This window comes from Protopterus annectens, chromosome 7.part1, assembly GCF_019279795.1.
Source record: "Protopterus annectens isolate FY-2018-M chromosome 7.part1, PAN1.0, whole genome shotgun sequence".
Lineage (NCBI taxonomy): Eukaryota > Metazoa > Chordata > Ceratodontiformes > Protopteridae > Protopterus > Protopterus annectens.
The window spans coordinates 245,549,571-245,560,560 of NC_056740.1; the positions used below are offsets into that span (position 1 = coordinate 245,549,571).

The 10,990-nt window shown below is 42.2% G+C and overlaps 1 protein-coding gene across 2 annotated transcripts in view; it reads right to left on the minus strand.

Moving 5' to 3' along the window:
* ASB7 (ankyrin repeat and SOCS box containing 7) overlaps positions 1-10,990 on the minus strand; it is a 358,166-nt gene that overhangs the window by 177,826 nt on the left and 169,350 nt on the right. For both annotated transcript variants that reach the window (XM_044078690.1, XM_044078689.1), the window contains exon 2: positions 2,947-3,207. In XM_044078690.1, the coding sequence (XP_043934625.1) occupies positions 2,947-3,157 (211 nt within the window). In that variant the 5' untranslated portion in view covers positions 3,158-3,207. The remainder of the gene's footprint in view (positions 1-2,946; positions 3,208-10,990) is intronic.

The following is a 10,990-nucleotide window of genomic DNA, read 5'->3' on the forward strand; positions in this document are numbered from 1 at the left end:
CCAACCCCAGGCCATCAACTACTTCTAACCCTGTCATTACTAACCCCCATAGTCTACAAAATGTCATACAAACCCCATTCTCACTTCAGCCCATACCTACTGACACCATTAAGAAACTGCTACAAAAACCAAAACCCTGCAATACTTCAGCTGACAATCCCCCCAATACTACCTCAAACTGGCTGCTAACTCAGTTGCCTACCCAATCAGTATTCTTATAAATAGGTCTTTATCCAAATGAAAAGTACCTACCATATGGAAACAATCTCACATCACTCCCCTCCACAAAGGAGGCAACTCTTTTGATCCATCCAATTTCTGTCCTATATCCATCTTGTCACCCAGATCCAAAATTCGAGAGAAGTATCCATCAACAGGTAATGCAAGATCTATTGCAAAACAATCTTTTAACCAAACCCAACATGGCGTCCAACCTAGACAAAGCACAGCTACAGCCCTATTATCTTTTACAGACACCATGAACAAGGCCAGAGATGCAGGATGCCATACAGCTTCAGTATTCCTTGATCTCTCGAAAGCCTTTGACACAGTGTCTCATCCATTACTTTTGAACACACTGTCTAACTTAGGCTTCTCACATAACACAGTAAAACGATTTCAGAGCTACCTCAAGAAGCAGTGAAATGGTGCAACAAACTCTCACCCTTTCTCCACAACCTTACTGGAGTCCCCCCCAAAGCTCCATCCTAGGACCCCTATTCCAACATTTTCACAAACAACCTTCACACTGCCTCTCACCCTAGGACCCTGACTCAATATGCTGATGATTCCACCATGATCTGCACTGCTCAATCACTACCAGAACTACTCTAAAAAAACTTTTACAGCAGTTGAATCCTGGCCAAGAAATGCCCAACTCTATCTTAATCTAAAGAAGACAAAACTAGTACTCCTTCATCCCAAAAACACCTCCCTTGTCCCTGATCATTTCAGCATCCTTGCATCTAACAACACTGCCATAGATATAGTGCAGGAAACTAAACTTCTAGATGTTATCACTGACAAAACTTTCACTTCACCCCCATATACAGCAAAATATAAAGAAAACTAATCAAAAACTGGGACTCGTATAGAAACAAATTTTGTTTTACTGCAGCAACCAAAACTACCTTTGCAAAAAACATTTTTACTTCCCTCTCTTCTGTATGGTGCCCCTATCTTAACTAACTTACAAAATTCTGCCCTATGCAAGTTGGAACAGTGCTACAACAAAGTTGCAAAGTTAGCCACAAACTCTAAATATCACGCACACCACTGCAAACCACTCTTAGAATTAAATTGGCTTGAACTACCCAACCAACTTGCCTTTATTCAGCTATCCACCTTGCAGCACAACCTTATTTTCAAGCCTACTGCCTGCCCTGCACTAGCCAATCTAGTCGCACCTTACAAACGAAATCGATCCCTACAATCAGAAGACAAAAATCTCTTCGCTATCTCAAAACCCACAAGAAAACCTGGTCACTCTCTGCATTCATACTCTGTCTCTATACATTAGAATTCACTACCTCCAATTACCAGATTTATTCCTGGCCTAACCCATTTCAAAGCCTCTTTAAAAAATCATCTCAAAAATACATGGCTTGTTCCTGCATAGCCTGCCTAATGCTCAGATCTTCCTCTTCTCTCACATTTCAATCCCTCACAGACTGCAAGATCCTAAAGCTCTTCTAACTCCTTCTCTACCATATAAGTTGCTGCTCAGGCTTTTGTTTCTATCCTTCTTAACTCTCTCTGTCTGCATCACTAACTTTCTGGTTATTTCTACATCATGTATGATGAGTGACTATTATAGTCTGTAATGTTTTAACTGTATAGAACTGTTTAGATGTGCAGTAATATATTACAACATCTTGTAGCAGTTTGTTCTTTCAACTTATATTTTGTATAGTATTTCTAATGTAATCTTTATTGTACTGGATTATACTGTATTTGTACTGCACTGTATGTGGAGCTTTTCTCTCTGGGCCTCTGCTGAAACTGGGTTTTGTAGACCCATTCAGACCACCCTGGTAAACAAATGTCAAATAAATAAATACATACAGTTGTGTAAGATGCACTTATCCATAACAGTAGATGTATGAATTCCTCAAATAAGCCAACAGGTAATGCAAATAGTGTGCTCCATAGACAGAAAATCGGACAAAAATCCTGAAGCCTCTGGCTTTCAGAATGTGATGATGTGCATCTTTTAGGTCTAATGTTATCATAAGGTTTCCCAGGGGACGGAAAGTACAGTTGTGTACACTTACTATAAATGTAGATGTTAGAGTGTATTCACTGTTGCAGTCATTACACTTGGGTTATCCTGCTGGCAGGCTACCCTCAGTCGGCCTGAATTCCAAAGTCTAGGTCTGGCGTCGGTTGCTGTCGCCTCTTCCCTGACATCAAACATGAAGAACATAGGCAGCCACAACTACAAGCATAATCTTAAGTACCCTAAAAAATATCTACCAGAAAAAGGAATTAAGTGCTAGCTACTTCTTATGAAGCTTTTAAGTTGCTTCTTTGAAGAAGAAAAAAATTACTGAAGATTTTCCACGATGACTGCTGGTTTTCCCTTCCTCAGGGCTGACCAATCAGCAGTATTCACTCTGGAGGCTGTGCAGAGACTTAAAAAAAAAATTCAAAATTAACACTGAAAGACATCCAAGAGCCAACAATTTCTTTTGGTTAATATTTTATATAGATATAAAAAGAGCACATTCAGTCAACATTTTAGAGAGAGGTATGGACAGACTGAAAGATGGCCATGCTTAGAATGCTGTGGAGATAAAGGTGCTTAAGTCACTTAACTCTGTAAACAAGAATCCGGAGTTTCTCTGGTACAAAATCTGGAATGACATCATTCCTTGCTGGCTTATACTGTTAATATTAATACATTCCAAGAAGTCTGTTGTCATTTTATGGGTTTTAATAACTTACCTTTGTGTTCCAGGAAGACACGGATACACCTTTCTTTTCCTCTTGCTGCAGAGAAATGCAGCACAGTCCATCCATTTACATCACGCTCATTGGGAGAGTAACCCTGCTCCAGCATCTTGCGTACAGTATGAACATCTCCAGCTGCAAGTGCAGTATGAATCTGAGGTTCATCTTGTTGATCAGGATTCCTCCGACAGTGATGATGTAGCATCCTTATTTTCTCTTATCTTACGAAATATTCATCAGGTCAGACTACTTCACCTTTAAACAAAATCAAAAACACAAAACTTCTGATCATTCACTCTAGTATAATTCTACTTGTATATGACAAACACAGTGGGGCCAAGTACCAAGATTAAAAGTTTTTAGTGCTGAACACCTGCATTGTGGCTAGCTGCTGCTGAACAAAGGACAGAGTGAATCCCGTAAATGTCTTGTGTATGTGTATAATGATGGTCTACTAACAGCAGATGGCAGGGCAGAAAAGGAACTAACACTAACAGGAGGAGTACAAAATCCACTCATCCAAACAGCGCTCAACACTAGAATATATGCAAGTAACTTTGGAATTAAAGATACTTTTCAATACATCAACTAACACCAACACCAATACCATCTCCCTCAAATGCACAATGGCGTTTGGTTTGGTCACACTCTATCCACAGAGATCTGGACACTAAACTTCAACATTCTTCTTGGAATGGACAAAGGCCTAATTACTGGGAAAATTTTATTTACCTTGCCAGAGCATTTAATCTGGTCGATCACTTGGTTATTCTAGACCATCTCACCGAAATAGGCATTAGTGATAACCCACTGCCATGCTTCAGAAACTACCTCCCTAACTGCCACTTCCAAGTAAATTTCAACTCCTCAACCCCTCCATCAGTCCCTCTGCAGAAAGGCATTCGCCAAGATCTACTCTGGCACCGCTCATCTTTTCTATCTACACCAAGAAACTAACTTTTTACTTATACTATCTTCCTCTCTTGCTCTGTGTTGACATTGTCCTATTCTGCTCCAACCATTCTCTCGTTCTTCTCTCAAACTCAAACTTCAGGCTAATTTGAATGCATTTAGTAAATTATTCAATAACTCCTATATGAGAAACACGATGTTTGTTGGTAATACAGAAAAGCTCACTTCTCTCTCCAGATCTCTGCAAATACTCTAACACTATAGAAAGTGACACTTTCAACAATGAGGGATCTGGTTGGAACCCTTCCTAAATTTCCATCTCCACCTGAACTACACACTTGAAAAAACGCAACTCTCTAACCAATTCTGCACTAATAAGATAGGTTTTGTAAAGAAAACAATGTATAGGAATGTCATAGGTAATGGTATCTTACTGGGTCAACTAGTATACGGCCTCCCTCTGATCACTGCAGCCTCTAAAAGAAATGTAGCCGCCATTCAAAACATCACAAATGCCATGGGTCAGCTAGTATACGGCCTCCCTCTGATCACTGCAGCCTCTAAAAGAAATGTAAACGCCATTAAAAACATCACAAATGCCATTTGCAAATTCATCACTCTCTCCCCCAACAAATAAGTTTGTTTGTGTCTTTCGGCTTTTTCCCGGTTAGAGGTCGCCACAGCGGAACTCCGGTCTGCTAATGATTGGTAGTGGATTTTTACGTACTGGGTTACCAGCCCTGATGCACAACCTTCAACGAAGGCACGCCCCATTCACGTATGCCTCCACACAGAATACGCTCTAGCTGAGAATCGAACGGGACAACGCCTTGCTATGAGGCGACAACGGTACTGCAGCACCACCACCGCAGTGTCCCCCCCAACAAACAAGTACCACTGAAAAAGCTAACTGGCTACCTGTGAAACAACGTGTTAAGCTTTAAATGGCTGAGAGGAATGTAGAATATCATCAAGGATGAGACCCGCTCCCACTACTTGACAGACTATTACAAGATGCACCAACATACAACCACAGAAATTGCAACAACTCAGGTCCTCTCCTCCAATAATACAAATTAGACTTCAGTGCAGAAACCAAACCATGCTTTCTCAGTCCTTGGACCAAACTGTGGGAATCTGTCACTTCTTTTCTTAAAGACCATTCCTTTAACTATTTTCCAATCATAACTAAAAGAACATTACAAGACTCTCTCCTTATCATACAAATTATCCTCCCCTTACTCAAAGTCCCACCACATCACTTAATCAGACTTTACTTTCCATTGCAACTCCTTCAACATGCCAGCTCAGATATCCACTCGGTACACAACGCATGTACAGATTATGTTTTGTCATATCTATATAAATGTCATGCATCTTTTGTTTTTACACCTTGAAGCCAACCCAGACAAAATGCGATATATACATGCATTATATATACAAACTGAATGCCAGTCGATCACTTTTACTTATATATACCTTGTTAAAACGCCAGGTTTTCGTGATATAAAAAAATGAGACCACAACAAAAAATTTCAAAACTTATCCCACCTTTAATGAGACCTATAACCTGTACAATTCAATTGAAAAACAAATCTGTCAAGAGAAAAATAAAAAAATAAAAAATATACAATAAGCTGGTTGCATAAAGTACAAATGTGTACCTACCATAAATGTAGATGTTCGAGTGTATTCACTGTTGCAGTCATTACACTTGGGTTATCCTGCTGGCAGGTGACCCACAGTCGGCCCGAGTTCCAAAGTCTTGGTCTGGCGTCGGCTGCTGTCGCCTCTTCCCCGACGTCAGTGCGCCAGGGGTATAAAAGTTGCAACCGATGCCATCTTCTTCAGTTTTTCTTGCCCCATATGTCAGGTGCCCCCAGATAGGAAGGCTGGAAAGATAAAATTATGCCAACAAACATGCATATATAACTATAAACATTTCTTTCATCTACAAGCAAATACAACCCATAGGTAGTATAGAGATGAGTAGTACAGAAAAGTCCCAGCAATGGAAAAGGGGGATAGCGGGTGGGTAACCTGGACTGCAACAGTGAATACACCAACATCTACATTTATGGTAGGTACACAACTGTACTTTGTTCATCGTGTTTCACTGTTGCAGTCATTACACTTGGGTAGAATCCCAAAGCTGAGGTTGGGTGGCTGGGTCTAAATTGGATTTGGAGACACTAACAAGCCCTGCAGAACTGCAGTGGCAAAGCCTGCTCTGGATTTAGAGTAGAGAGGTAAGTGGTAGTGCATGGTGAAAGTGTGCACTGAGCTCCAGGTTGCATCTTCTAAAATGTCTTTGGTTGGTACTCCTCTGAGGAAAGCTGCTGAAGTGGCCGCTGCTCTGGTAGAATGAGGCCTAATGCCATTAGGCACTGATTTGCCATGTTGTGCATAACAGAAGCGGATGCAGTGTCCTATCCATTTCGAGATTGTCTGCTTTGTGATAGGCTTTCCTTGTGATCCTGCAGCATATGCTACAAACAGTTGCTCAGTTTTTCTGAAAGCTTTTGTTTTGTCCAAATAGAATCATAGCTGTCTGTGTATATCCAAAGCATGCAGAAATCTCTCCCCTTTATTCTGGGGATTTGGGTAAAAAGTAGGCAAATGAATGGTTTGATTTAATGCCACATTGGAGACCACCTTTGGCATGAATGTTGGGTTTGTCCTAAGAGACACCCTGTCCTGATGAAAAATGAGGAAAGGTTCCACAGCCATTAATGCCTGTAACTAAGACTCTTCTTGCAGAAGTTACTGCTAGGAGCAGAGCAGTTTTCCATAAGAATTTTAGATCAGCTGTGCTGGCTGGCTAAAAAAGGAGGCAGAGTGAGTTTTTCTAAAACAAAATTGAGGTCCCAAGTAGGTACTGGTGTTCTCCTTGGGGGTCTTATATTTTTTGCCCCTCTGAGGTACTGTCGTAGTAGAGGATGTGAAAAAATAGGAGGATCCGTATTGTGATGAGCTGAAATGGCAGAGGCATGGATTTTAATAGATGAGAAAGATAAGCCTTTGTCCAACATCTCAGTTAGGTATTGTAAAATCTGAGGTATATTAGGGACCAATGTTTCAACCCCTTGTGCCTGGTTCCAAGCACAGAATCTCTTCCATTTTTCTGCATAAGATTTCCTAGTGCTGGGTCTCCTGGCTTCTAAAATGACATCCACAACAGCTTTAGAGAGAGGTGCAGTCTGAGTGGCTACATTATCTGCCATGCTGCCAGGTTTAAGGTTGAGTTGACTGTGCAGAATCTGATTGTCTTGTTGTGTCAGAAGATGAGGCATTAGAGGTAGAAGCCAAGGTGGGCCTTGAGGCAAATTCTTTAGGATTGGGTACCAGTGCTGGCGTGGCCAGTCTGGTGCAATCAGGATCAGTCTTGGCCTTTCTTGTCTGACTTTTAGTAACACTTTGGTGAGAAAAAGCATCGGAGGGAAGGCATGGACTGTCAGGCCTTTCCAGCTGAATGAAAGCGCATCCACCTTCCATGCTTGAGGGTGATAAGTCCTTGTGCAAAATTTTCGTATTTGGTAATTGTGAGGGGAGGCAAAGAGATCTATGTCTGGACGTCCCCATTTCCTTGTTATCATGCTGAACACTTGTGGATTGAGCTTCCATTCGTGAGGATCCATGAGATTTCTGCTTAGTTCGTCTGCCAGTGTGTTTTTTGTTCCTGGCAGGAATTGTGCCTGCAGATGTACTTGATAAGTCAGTGCTATGCTCCACAAAGTCACGGCTTGTCTGCATAGGGAGTAGGAATGAGTGCCCCCTTTTTTGGTTATGTACCACATAACTCTGGTATTGTCTGTCTTTATTAATAGTTGTCTTTGATGTATTAGGTCCTTGAAAGCTGTCAGAGCATTCTGTACAGCTAGCATCTCTTTTTGATTGATGTGAAGATGCATTTGTTCCTTGGTCCATGTGCCCTGAATACATTTTCCTGCCATATGTGCTCCCCAGGCATAATCTGATGCATCTGTTGCTATTGTCTGCCTGGCTGTGGGTAGAGTGAAAGGCTGTCCCTTGTTGTGGTGACAGGCCTGGGCCCACCATCGAAACTCCTGTAGTAGGCAGGGAATTAAGGTTATGATTGTCAACAGATTGTGACAATGTTGAGTCCAAACACTTTTTAGGTACCAGTGTAGTTTTCTCATATGCAGTTTTGCATATGGAATTAATAGAATGCAGGATGCCATGAAGCCCGGGGCCTGCAGAATTTTTCTTGCAGGGACCTGGGTCTTTGTTGCCATCATTTGAAAGTAATGAGTCAGTTGCCTTTGTTTGTCTGGCGTGAGATAAGCCATCTGGGCAGTTGTATTTAAGCTTGCACCCAGGAATATTATCTCTTGAGAGGGCACTAGTTTTGATTTCTTATCGTTTACTGTGTACCCTAGGAAAATTAGCAATCTTTTTACAAACGCCAGATGTTTTAAATGAATGTCCTTGCTCTCTGCTTGAATAAGGCAGTCGTCCAAGTAGGGATATATTTGAATTCCTTTTTGTAGCAAAATGCAATTACTGGTGCCAGGCATTGTGTGAAGACACTGGGCGCAGTAGATAAGACAAAGGGCAGTGCAAAGAATTGGTAATGCATTGAGCCTATGAATCTGAGGTATCTTCTGCATGATTGTCTGATTGGGACATGCAGGTATGCCTCCTTGAGGTCCAAAGTAACTAGTCAAGCCTTCTTGCCCAGCATGGGCAGAAGTTGCTGTAGTGTTAACATTTTGAATTTTGGAACATCCAGGAAAGTATTTAGGATTGACAGGTCCAGTATTGGTCTCCAGGCTTTGTCTTTTCTGGGTACTAAGAAAAGTCTTGAGTAAAATCCTTGTCCCTGTTCTTGCTGTGGAACTTTCTGAATAGCTCCCATGCCCGTAAGAGCAGCAATCTGTTTTTGTGCTTCTGCCCATTGGTTTTGTGGCAGGTCTGGCATAACTTTTGGTTTTGGAAATGTATAGAAGTGGAACCTGTAACCCTGAGAAACAATATTCAGCACCCATTGGTCCTGGGTGATCGTGTGCCAATTTAAGAAAAGTGCTAGCTTCCCCGCTAGGGGTGCTGTCAAGAGGTAAGTGCTTGGCATTTGTAGAGGGGAGTCATTGGGACTGTTTCCTATAAGGTTGTGATTTGTCTTCCCCTCCTTTGGGGGCGGAAGCACCCCATTGCTTAGGTCTGTAGGAGCCTTGTGGCTGTGATCTGCCTCTAGGGCGTCTGTATCTGCCTCTTTGTGGCCTGTCTGACACTGGAAAGGACCAATTTTTAGAAGGCCAGTTTCTGCTAAATATAGGTGGTTGAACCTTTAAGAAATCTTTCACTGTCTGCATTGACTTTGCTTTATCCTCAGTTTTCTTTAACACCTCTTCTGCCTTAACACCAAACAAGGTATCATGCTGTAATGGAGCATCCAATAATTTTACTTTAACATGGTCAGGTAAATTTTGTTCTTTCAACCAAGCATGCCTTCGAATAACAGAGCCTGTAACTGCGGCTCTACAAGAAGCCTCTAATGAATCAAAATCACATTGCAGAGTATGCTTTCCCACTTGTTCAATTGCATGCAATAAATCCTACATTTTTTTACTGTCAGAACCTTCTGTATTTGAAACCCTTTTCTGCTTTAACAAAGACATGAGGTACTGCTGGTATTTAAGCATGTGAAACTGACAGTTTAAAGCTCTTGCAGCTAAAGTAGCAAAAGTGTAAACTTTTTTCCCCCCATCTGTCCAGAGCTCTTGAATCCCTATTCGAGGGGACAGGATTTTTAGCAGTAGAAGCCTTAACCCCTTTAGGACCCTGGGAAATTGTTTCTGGGTCTGCAGCGGGGTTTCTGTAAAGAAATTTATGAGAGTCAGGAACTCTGTAGTACCTATCTGGCTTGACTGGTGCAGGGGGTAAAGAATCAGGAGACAGACTGGATTCAGAAAAAACATCATCCACAATATCAAGCACAGGGGGGCTTTGCCAGGGGCCTGTGCTGAGGCAATAAAAGGAAGTCTCTGAGCCTTTTCTTGGATTCAGAATAATCCTCTCTCTCCCAATAGAAATGCTCCCTCATGGTGTGCAGGGTTTCCCCAAAAGAATAATCCTCAGGCGGAGAGGCTGAAGGTATGGACCCTCTGCATCAGAGTCCTCATAGGGAGGGAGGGAATATCCCTGATTAGAAGAGGAATCAGAGGAAATGGAAACCTGGTCAGAGGAGTCATAATCCGTGCCCTGCCTAGGCCTTTTGTCAGGTGGGGGATGGGAACCCCTGATTAAGGTAATTAGGTCTTCGGCCATCTTAAGCATCTGTTTCTTTGGCATGGATGACTGTTCTGGAGAATGCTGTACTTGTTTCCTTGTCTTTAATGGTGTTTTTGACTTTGCCTTTGCTGCTGTAGCAGGCTTAATTGTAAGCTGTGAAGGTCTAAAAACACCCTCAGAAGCTGATGCCTGCTCAGCGGCTCCGGACCCATCTGAGGGTATAGTTTCCGTAGGTCCAATACCTTGAGTTTCCACAGGCCTCGGTGTTTCCACGTGGCTGTCAGTTACGGCCTGTGGCTCTGAGGTAGTGGGCGTCAGAGGCTGCGAAAGCGCTTCGCTGAGAACCGGCGAATGGCCTAGAAGAGGCTTCATCGGTTTTGGACCTAGGATGCCTGTCCTTTTCTTTGTCTTTGCGTTTTTTATAAATTGCTGTAGTCGGTTGTTCCGACGGCATAATGTAATTAAACCTTCGGCCAAAGTAATGTAGAGCAAAATCAAACAGACGTTTAATAGTTTGTTTATTGAATCTAGCACAAAACCGACAACTAGAAACGTCGTGGTCAGGGCCTAGGCAAGGAATACAGTAAGAGTGAAAGTCCTAATGAGGTATTTGCTTCCCACAAGAAATACAATTATTAACTTTTACTGACATCGGTCTGGAGCAAGAAAAAAGTTTCCAGCGGGTACTTAGCTTTATTGAAGACTTCGGTTCTGAAATTCAATTTTGAAAATCTAAGGAGTCGGCCGACCGGCACTTGCGAACTGCTTTTGCTTCGGGCACCGCGCGGCAAGAAAGACTGAAGAAAATGGCGTCTGTTGCAACTTTTATACCCCTGGCACACTGACTTCAGGGAAGAGGCGACAGCAACCGACG